This window comes from Crassostrea angulata, chromosome 6 (assembly GCF_025612915.1).
Source record: "Crassostrea angulata isolate pt1a10 chromosome 6, ASM2561291v2, whole genome shotgun sequence".
Classification (NCBI taxonomy): domain Eukaryota; kingdom Metazoa; phylum Mollusca; class Bivalvia; order Ostreida; family Ostreidae; genus Magallana; species Magallana angulata.
In genome coordinates, this window is record NC_069116.1 from 57954739 (window position 1) to 57979777 (window position 25039).

The 25039-nt window shown below is 32.6% G+C and overlaps 1 protein-coding gene across 4 annotated transcripts; it reads left to right on the forward strand.

The window, feature by feature from the left end:
• The first annotated feature begins 2604 nt into the window (after nucleotides 1–2604).
• Nucleotides 2605–24356, forward strand: LOC128190127 (uncharacterized). Of its 4 annotated transcripts, none has more exons than XM_052862037.1 (8): nucleotides 2605–2790; nucleotides 3144–3393; nucleotides 17258–17314; nucleotides 17662–17718; nucleotides 18180–18329; nucleotides 18487–18638; nucleotides 18770–18917; nucleotides 20195–24356. In XM_052862037.1, the coding sequence occupies exons 2-8, from the start codon at nucleotides 3207–3209 to the stop codon at nucleotides 20398–20400; spliced, it is 957 nt and encodes a 318-aa protein (XP_052717997.1). In that variant the 5' UTR covers nucleotides 2605–2790; nucleotides 3144–3206; the 3' UTR covers nucleotides 20401–24356. The 4 variants fall into 4 exon arrangements, with proteins under 4 accessions (XP_052717997.1, XP_052717998.1, XP_052718000.1 ...); XM_052862038.1 differs by lacking the exons at nucleotides 2605–2790; nucleotides 3144–3393 and adding exons at nucleotides 11875–12025; nucleotides 12120–12203; XM_052862040.1 differs by lacking the exons at nucleotides 2605–2790; nucleotides 3144–3393 and adding exons at nucleotides 11990–12025; nucleotides 16421–16460.
• Nucleotides 24357–25039: the final 683 nt, after the last annotated feature.

Here is a 25039-nt window from a genome sequence, read left to right on the forward strand (position 1 = left end):
CATACATACAAACATTAAATTTCTTCTAAAAGGTTTTTGGTAACATTTTCCTGGACTCAACCATGTGAAATCTCACCGTAACGTAAATAGGTCCTCATGCGGGTTGACTAATGAGCCAAAGAACGCGGTTACTTATGGACTTTTAATATTGTTTTGTTTATATTTAGAAGAAAAAAGAAACAATATTTATGACAAATATCAAATATTTATGCGTGGTGTTTTGAATAAACTTCCACCAAATCTTCTATATTCAAGCTGATTGGGTTTTTTCGCAGGAATACCTAGTTTTTGTAAACAAACTTAAGTATCTTAACCGCTAAATTAACCACTATATTTCTGGCATTTAACAGTTGTTCCTAATTAAAATGCCAAGACTGAATTCCAATGAGATTATTTTTGTCAAATAATTCAAAAGAATTTCCAAAAATGTTCACTCATTATGTTTTATTCATTTAAATTTAGAAACTTACGTACACCAAACTATATTTGAGGGTTTGTCAGTGTTGAAAATTACATAACATGTACTTCGAAATGGAATTTATGAAACTCAAATGATCCTTTTAAAAAGATTCTACATCGCAAGTCAGTAGGTTCATTTGATTAAGCCACATGCCTTTAAATTTTAATCATTAAGCTATATTGATGGTTTGAAAAAAAAGAGATAAATATACCATATCTAAATATAAATACACTTAGTGTGTTTATATATATATATATATACCAGGTGTATTTATATATAGATAGGGTATCCCATCTTTCTTTCCATACATTTAACAGCTTATTGATAGAAATCTATACTTAAAAATGAAGGCATTTTGCAAATAAACTACAAAACGCACGCACCAGTGTACTTGCTTACACCTTTGGTATTTCAACACATGTGTCATGATGTCCGTAAGGTATAACTGAATTTTAACTGATAAGTTATTATTGTGAAATTAATCAAAAACCTACTTTCATTTTCGATCAACAAGCCCGAAATAGCAAGTCAGGGATAGTCTCGATCAAAATATATACTTGCAATGAAATAATTTTGAATGATTCCGTGAAGAGTGAAAATATTTTACTTTGAGCTTAATTATAGAATACATAAAAATTATAATTTGAAAAATGTTGAATGAACAAAATAGGTAAATTCGTTTCTTTTTTGAGCGATTTTAGTTTTGTACTCATTCGCTTGCGAAGCACAACCTCTGGTGAGAGAATGGGATAGATCGAGGTAACCAAGAACGCGGATTGACTAATTAACGAAAAGTGTAGGACGAGTTCATCATGCATCGCGGGCAGATACCTAAGATCGGACTTCGATTAATAAAAAAAAGTTAATAAATAAAATGGAACAATTATTGCGACTTTAGTACTAATGAAAGGAACTTTCTAGAGCGGGGTGTCCAGAAATGGGTTGACTAATTGACATCATGGCAAAAAGTGTAGGGCGAGTTAAACATCGGGCATAAACTTTGAATCTGACAACTTTGGTTTAATATATGCATGCAACTGGACAATAGTGCATGGCCTAGCGCGTTTTAGTTTCATAGATTTTCAAACCACAACAGATTGGCTGTAAACCTTAGACATTGAATTTTTAAACATAAATGAACATATTATGGTATTCTACGTCTATTTGGATAAATGATGTATGCATAAAACGGGGAAGTTTAATGGGGACCCCCCCCCCCCCTCCAGATTTTTTTATCTGAAATTTTTATTTGGGACTGTAATAAAAATTATACTGAAAATAGAACCACATATAGAGAGAGATACACTTATTTCCCATTCACTGGTTGAAATAAATATTTAAAAAAACAGTTTTTATTTCAATTTTAAAAAATATGATAAGGAAAAAATCGGGCAAAGTCTATACAAAAATGAAAAAAGAAATATGGTTAAACATATTGAGCATTATATCATAATAATGTGTAAAGTGACAATTCCTGCGCTTGCGCGGGCTATCATCTAGTTCTGTTGATTATTGTGATTGTTCTCAATGGAAACCAAAAAGATACATGTATATTAGGTTTTTTTGAAAGACCACAAGCATATAGCTACAAAATATTTTTATTACAATTAGATTAATTTTTTTCAAGTTTCATATTGACATGATAACATTGCTTTTTACATTTATGGTACATATATCACCCCTGCGAATGTTATTCTCATTTAAATTTTAGACCACGTGGTTATATTTGACCCTTTCAGCTTCGCAGTAAAAATTGTGCCTCGTATTTATAGCCTATTTCATAGAATCTAGGTACTTGTAATCAAATATAAAATCTAGAGGTTTATTGATTTTAAACTTTATCTTCATTAATTGGTAGATAAAATGTGTTCAAGAAATAAGTGTGACAATACAAAAAACCGTTTTTGTCTGCTGTTGCAACAATTAACATGCTTAGTAGAGATCCCCCCTGAGGAGTCATTTTCGACCCGCGCCTGACCTAGTAATAGTATCAATAGTGAAACAGACTATGCAGAATGTTTCTTGAAAATGGCTCGATCAATTTTGCTTTATACTTTATACAGCATGTAATATACATGCATATGCGCGTCTTCTTTAATTATTTAAGTTCAAATTTCTATTGGTGTTGCTTGATTTTCCAGATGGAATGTATGAGCGCATGTCTGTTCTCCCGGATGATGTCCATTACATCTGTAAGATTTGTTCCCCGCGAGGCCCTCGACACTGGGAGGTGGTCCTAAAGGACTCGTTCCTAGACGGTCTGAAGTCTGTCTTTAACACAGTCACTCAGGCCAAGTGTGCACAAGCATCGGCTGCATATCGATGAAAAGGTTGATATTGAAAATAATCTCAACTTAATAAAGACATACGTTTTGCCAAGAACCTGCCATGTTTTCTGATGATTCAGTAAAGTTATATTGTTGCTCTTTGCAATGATGATAAAGCTGTAAAGTTTATACTATGATGAAGGCTTTCAAATGAATGTTTTAAAATGCAATTTTAATTATCCAGCTAAGAAAATGTAAAATATGCAAACACTGAGAAGTCATAATTATACAAAAAATTAAAGAACATGTACAGTATATTTAAAACTTTTAAATTTCACAACAAAAACTTGCAGTGCTTCAATCTTATCTCAGTGATTAAAGTAATTTACAGTATTTGATTTTTTATCTCGTTAAAGAAAATAAAGGAGCTAGAGGAGAAACTGAATGAGCAGAAATATGGAGATGCACTGAAAACAACAATGGAACTGGAGAAAAGTCTCGAAAACTTTGTGACCTCATTAGAAAAAGTTCTCAAAAGTAAAAACAAGTCAGCTGTGGAGCAGCAACAGGAAGGAAACAGCTCAGAAAAGGTAACCTCTGTTGTGGATCTAGTGGGTGACGGTGAAAAGCAGGTGGAGGAAAAAGCCAAGGATGATAAAGACGACGGTAAGTACACTGTAGATTGAAAAACTATTTTATCTATAAAAATATGCAAAAAGATAATCAAAAAATTCCAAAAAAATGTTATTCCACTGCTTAGAAACAACTTTCATTTATTTATTTACGAAACATGACCACGATTTAAGCTTCATTGACGTAAATGATTTAGAAATTTCTAAAACTAAACTTTTGGTGTCATTCGTATAAGCAAATTACAGAGTTCACAGCCCTTTGTTATGGTAGCTCAGGCCATATGTTATTTTTGTTTTACATATTGAAAGATGTAAAGAAAATATATATTGTCAAACATAGTTTTATGTGACAAACACTGTTTTCATAACAAACTAGAAAGGAAAAAATTAGCCTAAAACGTAGAAAGGTCTTTATTGAGTAAATAAATGACATTATTAAAAGCAACGTATATACAACACGCACGCACGCACGCACGCACGCACGCACGCACACACACACACACACACACACACACACAGATATATATATAGTCCTTTACTCGTTCAAAACTGTAAGCATTGCAAAATATAAAAAAATATAAAGCGAGAACAAACAAAGACTCTCATATGCCATCACTAGTATTACAAATATCATTGGCACATATTTGGGTTTTGGGGGATAAAATCAAATAAAATCAAAGTTCATTTCAATATTTCCACTTACCTGCCTCCTTAACTATTTGCAAAGGAATTTGCAGCCCAATCTGGAGGTGGGAGAGGAAAAGCAAGTGATAAAAGTAATATAATTACCTATTTCTGCTTCCCTCTCTTGGATGAGTCCAGGATTGCTGTCTTGACAAAAATGGACTGGTGATCCGGGACATCCTTCAATAAAACGAAGTAAAAGTAGTTTCAGATGCCCAGTGTGCTGTTCTTAAAATGCCATTAGCTGATGCAACACAAAACAAGGCCCACGAAGTTGACAGTCGCCTGGCGTCATGTGCTCTGATGATTTCTAATGTTTCCGATTCTACATTATCATATGCAAAACGAACCATACTAACTATCCATCTTGCAATAGAGTCTCTAGAGGCTTCATTATGATTATTTTGTTGGTAAGTCACAAATGATCAATTTGATTTTCGAATAGATTTTGTTCGATTGATATAAATCTTCGAAGCACGACAAGGACATAGTTTCAAATCTTCAGAGTCTGTGGCGTATGAATCGAAAGCAGGAAAATACAAAGGCTCCCAAGGTTAATTCACTGTTTGTGTCTTTGCCAAAAATTCCATATTTGGTAACATTTTTATCCCTTTTCTCTCCATTTTAAAATGACCATCATCTAAGGAAAGACTATGAATCTCACTCACTAGGCAATGGCGACCAGAAAAACCGTTTTCAGAGTCATAAACTTTAGATCAGCGGACTCTAGGGATTCAAATGAGTCTTTTGTTTGAGCTAACAAAACCAATGGTAAATTCCAATTTCGTGTTAATTGACGTGTTGATGGGTATTTATTAAACATACCTTTCAACAATGACAAAAGCTATGAATTTATACCAATATTGCTTCCATTCTGTTGTATAATTGCAATTGCTGACTTATATCAAGTTGTTGTTTGAGGTTTGCACTTTCTAACATTGAAGAGGTACATAAAAATTCTGCTAATTCAGGTATAGATGTTGTAATGGGATTGACACCCTGTTCTTTACACCAACTGTTATTTATTCTGAGTCTTGAATTATAAACTGTCTGTGTAGAAGTCTTTCTGGCATTTGCGATAATTTCTGCAATTTCTTCAGAAAATCGTTTTGAATTGTGCCGCAATTTGACAGTTTCCATGCTACAAGATTGAGAGTCTCTAGATTTTAATTAAAAAACTTATTGTGATTATGAGACAGAAGATCTGGCCACAGTGGTAACTTGACTGGTATATCGATCAGAAGATCTAATATCTGAGGGTACATGTACCACGACTGTCTGGGCCATATTGGAGCAATGAGAAGTACAACACTTGTCTCTTCCCTTTGTTTCTGCAGAACTTTGGGTACAAGAATTGGGGCGGAAATGCATAAGCTTACATCCCTTTCCAACTGATTGTTAAAGCATCTACTTGAAAGGCATTCATGTCCAGAAACGGAAAACAATTAACTGGTAACTTCTTGGTTTTTTTTTGCAGTTGCAAACAAGTCTATGCATGGGGTTCCCATTTGTTGAAACAACAAATTTACCACAGTGTTCTTTAGTGACCATTCAGTCATTCGTACTACTTTCCCCCGAGAAAGTGCATCGGCCAAAAAATGCTTCTTCCCTGGAATGTGTTAGATAACACAGTTCTGGTGAATGTGCCCCCCCCCCCTTGCTTGTTGATATAACTTTTCACTGTTGTGTTGTCTGATCGTATAAAAAGATGACTTTCCCCATTATCAAATATAGAGCTTCTTGAAGAGCTAATTGTACAGCCTTCAGTTCTAGCCATTTTATGTGCTTCTGCTGATATTGATAGGTCTAGATCCCTGATGTCTCCCAGTTCTCTATATGTGCTCCCCAACCGTGTTCTGACGCATCTATTATCTTACTTGAAGATCCTGTAAGGGCATTCCTTTGAGGAAATTTTCTCGATTCATCCTATGTTTGTAGGTGCTGAAGCAAAATTGGACGAATCAAAATAATATGAGTAAGATGATGAATCTTCGGTCTCCACAATGCTTGTATGTATAACTGTATAGGGCGCATGTGTAACCCTCCCAGCGGAACCAGATAAATGCATGAAGCCATCAGTCCCAATAATTTGAAAATCACAATTGCGTGAGTATGTTGACTTGTAAAAAGAGACTGCACAATGTCTAGAATACTCTTAAATCTGATTTCCGTGGGGGTCGCATTGCTTTCTACTAGATTGAAATGTGCCTCCGATACTCTTTTTTACAATCCGAGTTCTTGAACCATAAATGCGTTGTCATCTCTACCACGTATGGACCTATTTTTTAAATGCCCATAGGTTGCCTCTTTTTCAACTGTCTTGATCATGTCAATAAGTGTAACTTCAATAAGCATTTTAACAAGAGACTTTTTCTTGTCACTCTTGTCTCCTTTCAATCGTGAAGAAATAAACGATTTCCTTTTATTCTCAAACTGATTCTCAGCTTCAATGTCAATATTGAGAACTTTTGCCATCTTGGATACAAAACAGTTCCACTGCAGAGGATCAGAAGAATCAGGTGCACCAAAAGGCACCTCTATCGGTGCATCTGAATTAGTACATATACCTGCCATAGATGCATTTGAATCAATATCCTCAAAGTCATTGCCTTGTGCATTAACAGACAAAACGTCAGCAAAACCGGACTCAAAGGACGACATTTGTTCATCGTAAGTCTTAAACTTGTCAAAATGAGGTCTGTCTATGGTCGCCATTTTGAAATTGGCGCTCTCATTTTTTACCGGTCGTCCTTATCTCGTTTGCAGTGACTGTATATGAACGACCTTCGAGGTTGGTCCATCATTGTTGAAATTCCTGACATGGGACTCTTCAATGTTACTCGTCCCGCAGACTGCCGCCGCCACAGACGGACTTGTGTCCTGGACTGCCATACCGTCTCCAAAGACTTTATTGTTCATTTTAATCGTCTTCTGTAGACTCTAACCGATCATTTTCGTTGTCCCGCCGTTCTTTGGACCATGTTCTACCTCTGTCGCATGGAAAGGCCTCGTTACAAAGACGATGTTTATAACGTGATCGTCTAGTACGTTCATCTTACCGGAACATTTAGAACAATTTTTAAACTCATCTTCCAGATGCGATAATTAATCCGAAAACGAAATTTATTTGTACTGTATGAGAAAAACCGCATGTCTAAAATGGCGTCGAGAGAAAACTGAAGAGTTATAGTTAAAGGTGATAACTGGAGGTAGTACCGTAGTCACTCTAAAAATTATATCGACGCATTGTATGGGGAACTAAAGGGAAATTGCAAAAAGTTTAGGAGGCAGGTGGGTGGAAATATTGAAATGAACTGGCATAACAAAAGGACTTTGTCAATAAAAAAGGATTAAATATACATAAAAGACCTGAGAAAATAGGGCGTTCATCTTCCACCTTAACAAGATAGGCTTTGTTTTGTTAGCTTGTTACCAATCATTTTCTGCGCTCGTTCTTATGTAAAGAAAACAATTCGCTTTGGAATAACATGTGTTTTTAAGTTTAATTTATAAATGGCATGTGTGGATAACAAAACCGTGTTCAAATTCAAAAGTTTAAAGGAAAATTACAAAACATGAAATAGAGGTAGGATCAGGTGCCATTGAGGAGTGGGCATCCTTTGCTGAAAAGATCATAGGGGTAATTCATAACAAGTTTTGATGTGAATATTTATTATCTCATTCTGCATTCAGTATTTCAACGGTGGTGACCTTTTCTTGGCCTATGAGATTGGGTCTTACCCACTGAAACAAAAGATCATCTTCAAATGAAAGTCAATACAAGTGTCAATTTGATTGATAAGTATTTTCCTATTTAACAATGATGCCATCGCTGCATCAAGGCTGATCTTACCTAGATATGAAATGAGGCACTTCTCCGACATGGAAGTCAGAGAGAGAGAGAGAGAGAGAGAGAGAGAGAGAGATCATAATCTATAAATGCACTGTTCTTTTCGATATATTTCATTGAATCAAATAAAATATACAATATGACTACTTTGTAGTCATGTTGAATATTTTATTTGATAAAATGAAAAATATCGGAAAGGACATACAAAAAAACAAGACAGCTACTCAGGAAGTTTAATTTACAACTATATTTCTGCATTAAAGCGCTCTGTAATGTAGCAATTTTATTACAAATCATATAACTTGCATCTAGTTATTTTCTTCCTCAACACAATTTTTGTATTTTCTAAATGTGCTTACAAAGAAATCTTAATTTGGACAAATAAAATATATTATCGATGTAACGGATTAACTTATTAAGTGTTAACTTGTTTCCAAATCCTTGCTTAATTACATATATGCATCATTATATACATATAAAAATATTGTACGTTGTATTTAAGGAAGAGGGAATAAGTCCTTGAGAATAATGAGGCGATCAAATACGGTTGGGAATAGACACGTATCATCAAATTAATTTCTTCCTTACATACACACTCTATTATAAACGTATACCCTCTGTTAAGGCAATCCACATATGCAACCTTTTATTATTTATCTTATGATAAACTATAGTGATAAATTTACCTAGAAACGTATAAATTATTAGTATAGTATCATAAGTTTCTTATCTACTGAAAATTAAACAAAGCACGAGCTAAAAAGACAGCCTTTTCTTTCTCTGTTCAGGGATGTATTCCGATAAACACAGGTGTGAATGCCTGCGGGGCTTCTTTTACCCGTGTTTCCCTGTTGTGAAACCCCTCTGCTAAAACATATACACCCGTGGAGATTTGTGAAACAAGTGAAAAGCTGTCAATATGACAGCAAACCGGGTTTTCTTTTATGTGAACTGTATCAATAATCCATGTCAACCCGTATCCAATGAAATGGATAAGGTGAAAGGGTACCCTATATGCAATATTTTGCAAAACAATGACTAAGTTCAAAAGCTGCTATTTTTTCATAAATAGTAAGAAATCAAAATCCTAGCAATATGCACACCTCTAATATAAACAATTAGTCTGCAAAAGAACAACTTCCTATCTTGAAAACTGTAGGAGGAGGTATCCGTACAATGAGGGTACCCTATATGCAATACTTTGCCAAAAAACGACTAAGTTCAAAAGCTGGTATTTTTTTCATAAATTATTGGAAATCAAAATCCTAGCAATATGCACACCTCTGATATATGTACAATTGATCTGCAAAAGAACAACTTCCTATCTTGAAAACTGTAGGAGGAGTTATCCGTACAATGAGGGTACCCTTTTGGCAGCCGCCCGCCCGCCCACCCGCCATATTCACCATTTTAATAACTGGATTTTCCGATGGAAAACCCGGTTAAAAAGGGACTAAATGGTTTGTACAAATTATTGTCAAAATACTCCTGATTTTCCTTTTTTCAGACTCTTAAACAATATTATTGATCAAAATCTAACCCGCAATCAATATTTATTATTCCACAAAGTAATTAATTTACATGTAGTAATACGGTCCTACATAAACTATACACAAATGGTTGATTGGATTATGTAAACAAAGACATGTACGTGAGAAAAAAAAATTATTACTTTAAGAGCTTAACAAGTGACGAAGGGTAGGACCTTTTCTTTTAGGGGAAAGTCGGACCTTAATATTAACATTAAAGGTCCAGCCAGTGTAACGTAGAATAATGACCCTTTTGCCTGAAGAATAAGTGTCATTTTCATAAAAAAATCAGCACACTCTACATGAAGAAAAGTGACCCTTGTAGAATAATGACCCCTTATACATTAAAGTTTTCAGTATATTTTTTTTATTATTTGTGTAATTGTCTTTACAATATTGTAATTTTTTACTGCAGTTTACAAAAAGTAACAAAAATTATAATTCAAATGAATTTAAAGTGAAAGAAGGGGTATATCTTAGAAAATAAAAATCCTTCCGTTTTAACAAGATACTGACGTATTGTATTGGGGTATGGTTGTCATCTTATCGAGTTACATTTACATGTATATATCTCATTATAACGAGTGACAACACATTAAAATTATTTTGAGATACAAGACACTATAAAGCAAAATTCTGTTTATTGGCGATAAAAGAGTATACTCGATATTGTTCATGAATTATACTTACATTGACGATTTTTCCCTACTACAAACAAATGGGTATGCAAGTGCATCATCCAGAATAAATGATGAAACCAAAATTATGAAAAGTTTACTCCATTGTTAGGCGTTATAACCATGCTGAAGTTAGCAGCCACTTACAGCAACCATTCAATAAGGAAAATCGTCAAAGTAACGAGAGTACCCGAACAGAAAATATATTTTACTTTATCATCGGCATACTTTGATTAATATCAAAATGATTAATACATCAATAGTTTGTAGGAGCATTGACAACTTCGGAAGCAGTAAAGATCGTGTGATCAAGATCAGGGGAGATATAAACCCCTCGGAATTACCTGGTGGTACCCATACAGCCCAAATTTAGGACCAGGAAATAATTGCCCTATAGGTCTCCTGCACTGCCCTGTAATTTGTTTGATGAACACTATAAAGAAAAGAGACATAACGGCCCACCAATCACCACAATATCGTTGTGAAGAGTTAAAAATATTATAAAGTTGTAGTGAGCTAAATGACACATTTAGATATGATAGAGGCCCTCAGACCCTTGTTATAAATATTAAGAAACTTCCTCTACTTAACGCGTGTGTTTCTTAGTTCGTGTGATCAAAATCAAGGTGGATATAAACCTTCAAAATGATCCCTTAAGCAATTATCAATGCTTATACATGTAGAAATAATCACTTATCAAAGTCTATCAGTGTTTATTATCTATTTAAGATTTACTATAGTCAGATACTCTTCACACATTTGCTCTAAATCATAGTCTATTCATGATCACAAATACAACATTTCAACAAATGTTTAGAATATCGATGTATATGTATTACATTATATTATTACAACAATTATTCTTTCATGATTGTTGTTCGTCAATTATCACAATTTAATTCCTCAATGTATATAAATTTGATTTTCATTTGTTTTCTTTTTTAATTACGGAATGGCTGTGCAACAGTAGCAGCACTTGCACAGATTTCTAAACACTCACGTGCAGACCTAGCAATTTGTTGCCGATGCAATTGTAAAATCGCGATATATAAAGTTAAGCAAGCTTTGCATACATTTTGTAAATGAAACATCGTCTTTAAATAATAATAATAAAGCTATATAATTATTTTAAAAAATTATTCAAGGTAAAGAATCAAGTATAGTTCAGTAGATTTCTACACAAGTGGAGCATTATTTCCCACCATACAATGTATGTCGACGAGAGAAGAGAGACGTAACTATTAAGAATCAATTTGTGGCAATGTAAGTGTGTTTGTGTGTGTTTGCTACGGATATGAATTTCTATTCTTGTTTACAGCGGGGATCATTTTTTACGGGGATCATTTTTCTTCACGTATAACATGTAGAAAAATGACCCCTGGGTCTTTTTTCTTCAGAAAAATCTAATTATTCTACAGCACAGGGGGGGGGGGGAGTCAATATTCTACGTCGAAAAATGACTCCCAGTCATTATTTTACGGGGGCCATTATTCTTCGTTACACCATTTTACAATTGTTTAATTTTTTACTGATACGTAAAATCGTGACACGTTTCATAAACACTTAAACAGGAAGTGTCGCACACTAATGACAATGAACCTGCGCATTGATTTTTATCTTAAAATTTACCTTTATGTAGTTGGCTCTATTATAATAATACATAACTGATTCCGTTTTGATTAATAACATTTGTTTTATATCGGCAAAAATTATATTAACATAAACGAACGTCAAAGGTTTTACGATGAGTTTGCTTCCTGTTTCGGTTTTTGTTTGATTTGTCCACATATGCCCATTCATGTCATGCCACGTTTACATTAAAATGTATTTAAAAGTATGTTTCGAGAGAGGCCTCTTTACTGTTGTGTTTAACAGTTCGTAATAAAACATTTCTGATTTAGAGATATGTTAAGAAACTGCAATGAGGTGAGTATAAATATAGATTATCTCTGCAATATGCATGATAACACATAAATCCGACCTCGTACGACTCGTGAGAATTTATGTTTGAATTTTGTAGGAATACGTTGGAGAATTATGAAAACAAAGACAATATATATAATCCTTGGCATTATTTTTTCCTTTTCTGTCACGCAACAAATGGGCAAGTGAAAGACTGAATAATGATCTTACTTACAAAAGAACTATGTAAATTAAATGATTTGTGCTTAATATTAATAAAAATATTTAACATTTGATAAATATCAAATGCTTTATGTTAGCGGGTTAATGTATAAAATGTTTATGCTGGCCCTTTTTTTTTTATTTGTATATATGTGTTTTCATATCATCAGTTTTGAATATGCTGGGAGGATGTTAAAACAAATTTGTTATATGCCGTTTTAATACAGTAAATTAAAAAGAAATATATTAAAACACTCTAGGGAAATCTTTTTCAAATGTTCATCAAAAATTCTTATTAATTTTTTTAATTACAATTATTTAAATTGCAAGGGAAATCTTTTTCAAATGTTCATCAAAAATTCTTATTAATTTTTTTAATTACAATTATTTAAATTGCAATTTGATTACCAATAAAACCCTTTTTCTAACTAATTCTAATCTTTGTTGGGGTACTCAGCTAAACAAATTTATTATTTATATCTTATAAAATACTTATATACGTCACAATCTAAATGCATCAATCTTTTTTACTTTACATTCTAACTTAACAATAAACCTCTTTTTTAAGTAAATGTATTAATTTCTTTAAATGAGCATAAAATGTAAATATTTCAAATTTTATTATTAAGGATAAGTTAAGTTTTTTACGTATGTTATTAGAGTAAATCCTAATTTATGATTAGAATCTTTGCTAACCAATGATTTTGGTTCACATACGGAGGAGCAGAGTGAAGAGAAAAACCCTTGACCCTTGACTAGCGTAGATATAATATGAATTAAAATTTTCAATTGCGAATAGCGAATTGCAAACTGCGTTCCAAAAACCGATTGCCCATTGCATAACATAGGGAAATGTTTTTTTGTTTATTTAAGGAAGATATGCTACGACAAAGGTATATTAATATTGAAACAGAGGAAATTCAGACTATTTTTCTACATTTCTTCTCATAAAATTTTCTGGAGAAATGCAATTGCAAAAGTAAAAATTAAAAACTTAAAACTTTGTAAAAATATATTTTGGTCACCTGAGTAAACGTCATACGTCGTGCGTCGTCCGTTGTGTGTTAACAATTTTGCATTTTTAACTTCTTAAAAATTACAAGGCTAATTGTTACCATCTTTGGTTTGAGGCATCTCTGTGGAAAGAAGAATCTAAATTGTGAAATTCGTGGCTCTATCACCCCCGGGGCACCACAAGTGGGGCAAAATATGCAAAAAAACCAAATTGTCAAAAATCTTCTTCTCTACTCCCACACATGTGAGGAAAAAACTGGTTGCATGGTTCCATGAAGCCCTCTACCTAAATTGTGAAATTCATGGCCCCTGGGTCAGGGGTTCTGACTCTAGGGTGGGGCCAATATGGCCATATAATAAAAATGTATTAAATCTTAGAAAATCTTCTTGTCTACTCCCATATATATTTGTAAAAAACAAAATGCATGATTATGATGTCCATGAAGCCCTCTACCTAAATTGTGAAATTCATGGCCCCTGGGTCAGGGGTTCTGACTCTAGGGTGGGGCCAATATGGCCATATAATAAAAATGTACTAAATCTTAAAAAATCTTCTTGTCTACTCCCATATATATTTGTAAAAAACAAAATGCATGATTATGATGTCCATGAAGCCCTCTACCTAAATTGTGAAATTCATTACCCCTGTGTCATGGGTTCATGCTCTAGGGTTGGGCCTATATGGCCATATAGTAAAATGTATATTAAAGTTTTTCTTCTTTACTCCCACACATGTGGGCAAAAAACTGAATTCATGGTTATGATGTCCACCAACTCCTCTACCTAAATTGTGAAATTCATGGCCCCTGGGTCGGGAGTTCAGACATTTGGGGGGGGGGGGGCAATATGGCAATATAGTGTTAATGCATATAATGTTTTAAAATCTTTTTCCCTATTCTCACACATCTGTATGAAAACCTGACTTCATAATTATGTTTACCAGGAAGTCCTCTACAAAAATTTTAAATTTCATGTCTACTGGAGCATGATGTTTTGACTCTAGGGCAGGGCCAAAATGGATGTATAGGTGTTAATGCATAAAATGTTTAAAAATTATCTTCTGTACTCCCACACACCTGAAAGGCAAACTGAATTCATGATTTTGTAGACCAGATCTTTCGCCAAAATTATAGGTTTCATAGTTCTCTTTGAAAGATTTCAGGCAGGGAGGTGGTCGTCATTACAAATTTATAATTTTTCTACTCCAGAATGAAACCCAATTAAATGAATTTATGAGACTCCTCGACAAGTGTGTGTATGGGTTATATGCTACTCAGGTGACCGTTAAGGCCTATTGCCTCTTGCTTGAAATCTCAAACCCTGAGTGAAGGACGTTGTTTACTCAGGGTTTGAGTTTTCAAATTCGGATTGTTATAAAGTTCAATGTCATGAGTAAAATTTGTTCTTAACACTAAAAGTATTCATGAAATGAATTATTGTTGACAAACTATTCGATATTTTTACTATTTAATGGAATTAGGCTCAAACAAAGTTGGACTTTTAGCAAAACAGAGGAAATTCGGACTAAAATTTTCAGATTTTGTTTTTCACTTAAATATTTTTGGTAGAATTGTAATATTCAAAGTTAAGGTTTTATCTGTTAGTCAACATAATTTTGCATATTTTCTGTTGGTTTTATCTCACTTTTTCGTTTCGATATTCGAATGGCACACACTACAAAAATATTGAAAAATGCTTAAAAACGATAAAAGACCCCATATCTCAAAATTTTGATCATTGACCTCATATAACTTTTATGCCTGAAGAGTAAGGTCAATACACTTAGTTTATTGTTATAAATGTTTAAGTATTATCATCATTCAGTTTTTTGTAAAATTCAATCAAAAAAGGGTGGGAATTTGAAAACTGATAGAGGAAATTCGGACTGGAATATTCATAAAAATTGTGAATGTAAACTTAATGCTTTGTGTCTGTTTAGTGTCACTGCCATTCATAAACTGTATTTCATTTTAAAAAGAGTTACGCTATTTGTATTATTTTCACAATTAAGAAAACTTCAATCATTCTGAAATTTTTTTAAGGAGTTTTCTTAAATTTTGAAAATTTATTCAATGGTCATTATCTCAAAAAGTAGGTCATTGACCTACTTTTTTGAAAGTGAAAAATAGCACTACCATGATAGGTCTTAAACACACAAAAGATGGTTTTTCGTTATCATCAGTGGAATTTTTTTTTCATTCTGAGTAAATGTATACCTTAACGTAAAATTAGCATTATATTGAAATATAGGAAAAAGCAAGAAAAGAAGAAGTGAATAACAAAAGCAAAGGAAAAAAGAGAAAACAAAAAAGAAAATAAAAGATAAGGAAAAGGGTGAAAAAAATTGAAAATTAATTTAAGTTTTAAATTAATTTATTTATTCCAATTATATATTTCCAGATAAGTGAGGATTCATTATGTTATCTGTAGTTTACCACGACAATTCTAACCATTTTATATGCTCACAATAAGTTCGTTTAATATGTCGATAAACATCGAACAGCTTTATGTGGTATTTGTGAGCTACAAAAGGCGATTTTCAGTTGTTTCAATCTTACATTCTAGTGTTCCTTCGTTACAACATGTTTAGATTTTTATCCGGCCTTTGCTGAAAGTAGAGTATTGGCTGTACGCAAATAGTCAATGTTACAATAGCACAACTCAAAAGTAAACAAAAATCCGAACAGCATCGAAGTAAAAGCTATAAACTTATAAACATAAACAAAGAAATATAACAAGTAGTCTCCTAAAGAGGTATCCCACTTTTTATCATATCTTTTAAGATTTTTGTTTTTAGATAAGTTTAGCAAGAAAAGTTTTTTTGTTTTCTTATTCAATAAGAATGTTAAGACAAGTACTGCAATATGGGAACATACATCTTGCACATGAAATCCACAAACTAGTTAAGAAAGCCTTGGTTTACGGCTGCATATATAGAAGAAATTGGTGATTGCTTTGGAATAATTTGTTTAAAAATCCAATCAATTTTTTTTCAATTAGGCAGACATGTTCTTGATAGCCACTTATAAAAATTAGTCACTATCTGGCGCTTTACCACATCAAATGCAGGCTGCATTAACACTAACAAATGCAGTTGATGTATTGCAACAGCATTAGAGTTGTATATTGCAGATAGACATAGAAAATCGATATATATTTCAACACCTTTTTACATTATTTCAGCAGAGAAAAAGAGGAGGGTTGTCAACCTTATTCCTACACAGTACGCAGAACTGCACGTAAAATTATATTAAATTTTGTGTACGTTTATAAACAATGGCTAGGCTAAGTTTGTGTATAATAATAGACATCGCAGTAGTTTTCCCGGTGAATGAAAAAATAATGGCACAATCTTTTAACAAAACAATTGACATAAAAGCTGTATCGTTTTATTTCGCCTAATATCAAAATTCGCCCCTGACCTCGAGGCGGGTTTATTGTATTACGACTTTGACATCGATTTTAATAGAGTCTAAATATTGGATGCATAACTTTCGGGTTGAATAAACCAAACATTCGGGGGACGAAAACGTCTCCATTCTCCTAAACATTCCCATGATGCATTTTTATTTTTATTGAATATTTCATACTTTGAAAGAGGATCGATTCTGCTGGTGTAAAAAAGCGAAAGTCTATTACATTCTAATATGATTGGTTCGTATGGAAAATTATTTGACATTGTAATAGCTAAAAAATCAGACTATATCGCTTTATAAATTAAATCCAATTAACATAGAAGATGGGACAATTTAGACTATCTTTAAATGCAAATAGTGTGCTGGTTTCCCTGTCCGCGGTAAAATACGGCATCTCCTTAAGTTCAGTGCAGAAAGGGTTATTAATTCTGCATTTGTATATATTAGCAGAACGCGGTCCCAAGCAATTCTGTTTTGAAGCATAGACACATAGAGTGTTCCTTGTATACTATAAAGATAAATGCTACTGTTTCTATTTGAAAAGTTTTCTACGAAATAAAATCCGTTGCATGTAATTTAAAGAAGACTCGTCTTTTCTGTTTAGAAGGAAACAACCAGTGCGCAATTATTCAAGACAAAATGTCTATTGCTGTACCATTCAGTAAGTATAATTATTATTTATTGTTAAAGAAAATCGTAAAGATCTTATGAAATTTATACGTGAACTAAATACATTTGAAATCGAGGTAACATTTCTATTTCCCACAAAAACCACATTTACAAGACATTCAGATTCAAAGTGTTAAAGACAGAATGATACTTTACGAGTTATATTGTTCAAAACATATTAGTTATAAGAATTTACCAACTCAATTTACATTTACACGCAATTTATCAATGTCTCTTAACGTTTGTCGTGTGTATAATGGAATAGTGTGAGTATTTAATTATTGTAACTTCTGAATCTCTACATAACGATTTTTATTTATTGAATTAACATTTTTACAGAGCCTCCTTCCTTTTTGACGAATCCCAATAAGACGCAATGTCAAGAACAAAATAAAGGTTACAACTACTTTTACAGGTTTATTTTTAACCTATTATGTTTGTGTATAAGTTAAAACGTATAGATAGTTCGGATTGTATTAAAAAATCGATAAATACCCATTGTTTGTGTCGTGAGCTTTTTTTTGGTGTTTTATACATTATTCTCCTTTCAGTTTTGGTTTTATTATTTTGGGGGGTTGGGGGTTGGAGAGAAGGATGGGGAAGGGGTTGAAAATTACGTGCATTTTATAGTTATAAAATTGAACATACTTATTAAACCTATATTTATTTTTTGTATATTTATTATAAATCAAACAATTAATCTAAATGTATATGAAATCTTTTATTTTACTGCACATCGTTAAAACTTAGCACTCATTGATAAATATTTATTGAAACATGTAAAGACTTTGGCCGATAAAATTTAGACTGCGAGTATAACTATAGAAAAACATTTTTAAATGTTTTCTATCTTTTAGGACAAGAAATGCTGAGATGTGGAAATTCGGATTTGTTCATAAAACCAGAGTGTGTCTGTTCTTTCTACAACGTGTATGAGGCAACCTTGTATCACAAGTACTCCTCTTGTCCTCGGGGAGAGGGGTCAGATGTTATCACGCAATTAAAATGTATGTACTAGTATACCATAAAGTAAAAAGCAGATGCCACAAAATTGAAAGTGTGTTAGTTACATATTAAATGTATACCTTTGGGAAAGGTATGGAGGATTTGGAGAAAACAAACATTCTTAAGTCAAACCAAAGGTTTTATCAAATATCGTTTTAGGTCCAGATTGCCAAAAATACAGCTTGAATAACAACGGACCCTGTATCAACGGAGGAAAGCTGACATGCAAAGGGGATGAAGTGGCTCCCTATATCACGTGTGAATGTCCACCCAACTACCAGGGCAAGTTCTGTGAGGAAAAAATAGAAAATGTAACTAACATTGGTTTTTTCAACTTTTATTTTTTCATTAGGATTTTTTAGTGTAATAGGATTTGAGCAAATGATTATGTTTCTGGTTTTATTAACGAATACATAGTGTACTCTGATTTCTTATATTACAGGTGACAAGACTTTGTGATAAAATTTCAGCTTCATCAGCAATTAGATTGACTAACTGTGATTCAACAAAACATGAATGTGTAACATACAGCAGGACAAGGAAGTACGTTTACAGGTGTAGGGAGACCGAGACATCACAGGATAGACAGGGTGGGTGAGGAGGAAAACTTCAAGGACTCTTAACAATATTTATCGAACCTGTTATGTATTATATTAGATATTTCAAGTCTACTTAAAAAAGTTTTAATTTCGATTGCTTTCTTAAAATTATAAAGCAAATTGCTTTTTTAACAGTCGAACCATGTATAACAGTAAGCTCAACTGCTATTATATGGTAACATTAAGTCAAGGTTTCCATATCGAGGTGAAACATTCTTGTAAAATGCAAACAGCACAGAAGATATTTTAAGTCTTACATCAAAGCAATTTAGATGAGGCGCGTTTTTGTATTTATTGTAATTCAGAGTCTCTGAGATATCATCTATTCAAGTCTCCTATTCGAATAGATGATACCATCCAATCAAAATGAATAAGTAGTATCACTTAATTGAATAAATGATATTATTAATTTTGTACTTAATTGAATATGAATAATATTTTTTCTAAACTATTAGCTTAGAAAAAAGTATTGTTATATCAGTTTAATACATAAAAAAGAAAAGGGAGCCAACAACCCTTAACATCTATGAACAGTTAAAAACTCAAGGTATAAATGGTCGATAAATCATCAATTACTCGTAATCGTTGGAATCACGAACTTAGTTTAAACTGTTGAGATCATCATTTTATATACGTGAAATCGCCAATTTAGAATAAATGTTGATATCACCTATTAGAATAGGTGATGTCTTTTTTTAATATGTAATGTCACATAATTATTTAAAAGGTGATATCACCTATTCAAACTAAAAAGGTAGTATCACCGATTCGATTAGATAAAACACCGGTCTGTATGAGTCGGTGATATCTGAATAAGTTGCATCACCTATTTCAAAAGATGACATCACTTATTTCATAAGTGATAATAGCTATTCAAATAGGTGATTAAATAAATATAGCAAAAAAGATAGTTACTATCGTATTATTCACCATTTATCTTATCCCCATCTAAATAAAGCATGAAGGGGTCTCATGGCAGTGTGTTAACATGGAAGTTAAATGCCATAGAGCAAATGTGTGTAATGTGTTCTTAAAATGCTTGGGTTTTGCAGCATTTCAGTGCTCAGTCCCCCTCTACCTCAATATTGCAATAGATACCAAAACGGTCCCTGATGTTTCTAAAAATTACAACATTATAATTCATGTTGCATTTCGTTATAATGAAAGGTCATTTGCTAGGAAATGAACATTTGTGAATGTCTAAATATCTAGGAAAAATATTCCTGTACACACATGAATTTTCACAAGTTTATGTTTTATATTGACAGGATTACCTTTGTGTATTGATACGGAGGACATTACAGTTAGCCCTGAGGTGAGAACTAGTACTAGAACTAGTAATACTACTACAACAACAACAACAGAATCCAGTCAAAGGAATTATTACATCTCGGAGTCCGCAGTCCAGTCAACTACACCTACTCCAGCTGTGATACTGGTTTTAGTGGTGTTAAAGTTATGGTTTATAAATTAGCTTTACAGCGTCATTTCAGTAATAATATAGTTCAATATCACAAAAAAAATTAATCTAAAAAAATTAACATGTAAGAAATGTAAGTGGGAGAAAAAGAGATAATGAATCTTCGTTATCTACGTATCATGAAACCGTTTGACAAAATGATTATTAATGAATATACTAGTATACTATTACTATTTAATGAGTATGTGTGTATTATTTCATGTGTACGTGTGTACTATTTAATGAGTATGTGTGTATTGTGTAAGTGTGAACTATTTGACTGTATTCCATTTAATGTGTATGTTTGTACCATTTAATAACCCGTGACGAAACCTCAAAACAAGAAATCAGTGTTTGAAGCATGTACTTTTTATCAATGGCAACATTTTGAGATATACATTTTTTTAAGTATAATTTAACAATAAAAAAAACTTCCATGTCATGGTTTTTTAATCAAATATGAAACATGTAAAGGTTCCTGCTAGATTTCCCCAAATTTTCTATACGCCAAACGAATTAGGTGATTCTTGACGGGGTTTATCCATTTCTTTCAGCGAGGTATATAGACCGCAAAATTGTATTAATAAACAGACATTTAACATGCCTTAAGATCGCCAAGGACTATTTTTATGAATCGCGCGCACTTAGTAACATTGTTTGTCAAAAAAACCACCCTCATTGTTAATTCATAAAAAGTATGTTTTTGGCATAATACAATATAGATTTCACACTTTTGTTATAAAACAGCATAAAAGAGGTTTGCTCCTCTCTTTTTGTGTAACTATTTTCTGTCACCTCTTATCTAAACATTTTGCATCAATTATTAACTCTATTTGAATATTTATATTTAACAATACCAAATAAACCATATTTAATCAAAAAAAAATTGTTAAAAGAAAATTATATATTTACAGAGTTTAGTAAGGGACTATATTTTGTGGTGGAAGGTTTTCAAGAAGAAAATGAATTAAAATTGTTATAAATTACTCAATAGTTTTTGAGTACTGTTACTTTATCCTTCTAATTTTCGGCGCAGACTAAATTCCAGATCATATGTGAATTACAATATATTCAGGCTGTTCTGAAAAACATTTTTGAACAATATTTTGATATTTCTATCGATATATTTGGCATATTTAGCTTATAATTCATAAAAGTCGAGAAAAAAGTAACTCAAATTTTTGCCTAAACTTATCTTATTTCATGTCACTAGACTTTGACCCGTGCGTGCACGGCCATTGCATATCGGACATTTTCGAAATAGGTACATCGACACACCTTATTAATGACATTTACATAACAAAGCTATAAGCCTACAATAATGCTATTAATTTCCTACATTTTCCTTAGTTTGAATAATCTAACTGTGTCTCGGGAAAGGCCTTCACCCGGACCAGAGACATAAATTATGTCTCTGCCCGGGCCTCGCCACAGTTAGAATGCCTCCCTTATACCCGTAATGTAGCAGAACATTGCAAAATCGCTCCGGAACGATTTTGAAGAAAGTTAATGAAGTTGCCTTGAAAATAACAGTCAAATTCATCACAACAAACCTTTTTGAGGCTGCAAATACCTTTCAACTAAAAATTTTCATCCAAAGAATTCAACACCTTTTCACCAACGTACACGTATTTTCTTTGTAAAACTGGGTCCGTATGATATGATTCATTTTTACGATAAAACATATTCTATCTTCACTCTCCTAACAAATATAATGTAACTTTTTTGTATGTAATCAAATATTTTTTGTCAGCACGAAGACAAAAGTAAGTACTTAGTTGAAATGTATATTTGTTATTTTATACTTTCTCTCATAAGAAATCATTTATACATGTATATGAACAGAATATATAGCAAAAGTCCAATGAAAATTTACCCGTATTTGTATTATCATTTCTGATTTTATTCATTGTGGAAACATAAACTAAAGATCCCGTTAGCGTGAATGTATTGCGCAAGCGCAAGATTGTAAAATCCAAAAATTCCAGGTGATTTCCGGGATTTTTTGAGGAATTTTCATTGATTATTAATTAGCGAAGCTTAACTGAGAAAAAATAAAAACAAATTGGTAATCTTCAAGTACCAATGATGTTTAAAATATATAAAACAAAAGACAGTATTCTTCCGATTTCTCGGTATTAAAGACCAAAAATTTGAGTCTATTATTTTAATATAGATAGTATAGATATCTCAATTTTTGAGATGTGACCCCTATTTATTTTACTTTTATATGAAACATTAATGTATGTTGATTTGTATGCAAAGTTTCGGAAAAATGACATTACTTTTCTTTTGTTTATCTGCGTTATAATTTGATTACTTCAAAATTTTGTAACAATCTTTACATTTGCTGTTGTATTCATTATGTACCGGCATTTGGAGCCATCAGTAAAGCAAGGTTATTTAAACCTTGACTTTATTTTACTTTTATAGTAACTACGTGTGTTCAACTTCATACTATATTGAAATCATAACTGAATAATAATTCAAATTACAGATATTTGTTTGATTTCATCATGCAATTAATCAATTTCCATGCCAAATTTAAGCAATAATTTCAAGACAATTATCATTTCTTTTTGGGTCCCCATATTTCCAAAAAATTGCATGTGACATAAGTCACAAATAAAATAAATGAACAACTTAGGTCCTCGTGTTTATATCCAAAATGTTATTGGATGATAGACATTACTAGTATTTCAGGTGCCAACCTCCTTAAATTAACGCGTAAGTTTTACAGCATTTTATTTGGTTTGCTTCACACAAGCATTAAAAACTAATTTAGGTGTTCACATATTTTATCTTTCATATATGGTTCTTTTATTATTTTAGCATATTCATTCGTTTAAACGATGAGAAGTAGAAATTTGTAGAGGCATGGTGTTCATTAGCATACAAAACAAAACATTTCTACAATTCTTTGATAAACAATAACCAACCTGTTTATTTAAAACTTGAAGAGGCAACTTGATTCTGTAGATGAAAGTTTCTCGTTCTCGTGAAGTTGCCTTTTTCAAGGAACTATTTTCAAACTGTGTTCAGAATTCATCCACTCCTTTACACATTTTTAGTGTTTTGTGTTGAGGTGGGACCCGACTTGAACAAACTTGCTGTGCCCCGAATCCGAAACTGGTACATGATTTTGTAATTCATTGTTTTAAGGATAAAAATTGATCTCAAATCATGCATGGTGTCAAGCTCCATCTGTGTTACATCTATGTTATTTTGTTCACTCTGCGTAAGGGAGATAGATCCTCAAGATATTTTTAACAACTGGGATGCAACTTCATTTTGTGATTTATGTAACTTCAATTTCAATTGGATACACTTAATTATACCCCTCATCAGGCCATCCTTATAGAATTTGAAGAGAATTACTTAACAATGATGACTGGCGCATCTTAGATAATTTACAGCAAGAGTAATAAACGTATAAATTCATTACTTAGAATAGGACAGTTGTGCTGGGGTTACCACATAAAAAATAGCAATATCTCATTCTACACATTCTAACATTGACTAATATTTCAATATCTTAGGCCATTCAAACATAAATATCAGTATTTGTATATTCTAAGTTCATTTTGATTGATCAATTACCGATGTGATACTCAGAGTTCACAGCTCTATGTTATGTTAAGGAGGCTGGGTGGTCAACAAATTTACCGTCAGATCTACTTTAAACTTTATATATAATATTTTATATAATATTTTATTATCATTCTTTTGAGTACATGTAATAGTATATTGTTAGATGGTTTGTCGTTGTGTTCTTTTTTGTTTTAAATAAGCAATGATTTGTGAACACGTTCATTTAATCAGTTTAAAAAAAACATTTTTAACTTGAAATAATATCTTTATGTTACGCTATTGTCAAAGAAAGATAACCCAGCAGACTTGCCAGTCCATGGTCCAACAGTGGGGTGCCTACAAGGTGTCAAGAGAATTGGTATATATACTTAGAGAATATATCCTCGGCTGGGCCTGTGCGGTGATATCAAACATTAAAATAGTGCGTATCTGCTTTTTGTTTGGGTTTTTTTTTCGTTTGGGCAGCGTTGGGTTCGATTACAATGGGTATTTTGAAAAGTCGTTTTTATTGATGGGTATGTGTGGGGTGGGTGGGACTCTTTTTTTAAACAGTGATTAGATTTCATTATATAGCAAAAAACAAACTGTTGTCGATAAATTTGACAAGATGTCGCTGATATCCAACGTGGGCCATCTGTGCGCTTCACGGAGGCCTTTGATTGTTCAAATGAAGTATTATCTCGCACGTACGACATATTATCTCGTTATTATGACTTAATATCTCGTTATAAGGACTTACTTTCTCGTACGTATGACTTATTATCTTAAGCTTGTTATAACAACTTATTATCTTATTATAACGACTTACATTAGGTACGTACGTCTTTTTATCTCGTACGCACGACATATTATATCGTTACATTTACATCTACCGAGTATGATTCCCTATATTTTTTACGAAAACTTTTAGTCAATTCATAATTTCATAGCTGTATAAAACAGCCAGACTCTAATCAAAACGCCCAGTTTATCGATTGGTCAAAATCTACAGCGGCTGAAACTGGCATGACTGAAATAGACACCCCGTTTATCGATTGGATGAAACCTATACAGCGACCCAAGA

What these genes read in the sequence shown, in the direction of transcription:
- LOC128190127 (XM_052862037.1), top strand. Translation starts at nt 3,207, where the DNA reads ATGGAACTGGAGAAAAGTCTCGAAAACTTTGTGACCTCATTAGAAAAA. An exon ending in GTCTATTGCTGTACCATTCA is followed by an intron (nt 17,315 to 17,661) that starts GTAAGTATAATT and finishes ACATTTTTACAG; the next exon opens with AGCCTCCTTCCTTTTTGACG. An exon ending in ATGTCAAGAACAAAATAAAG is followed by an intron (nt 17,719 to 18,179) that starts GTTACAACTACT and finishes TCTATCTTTTAG; the next exon opens with GACAAGAAATGCTGAGATGT.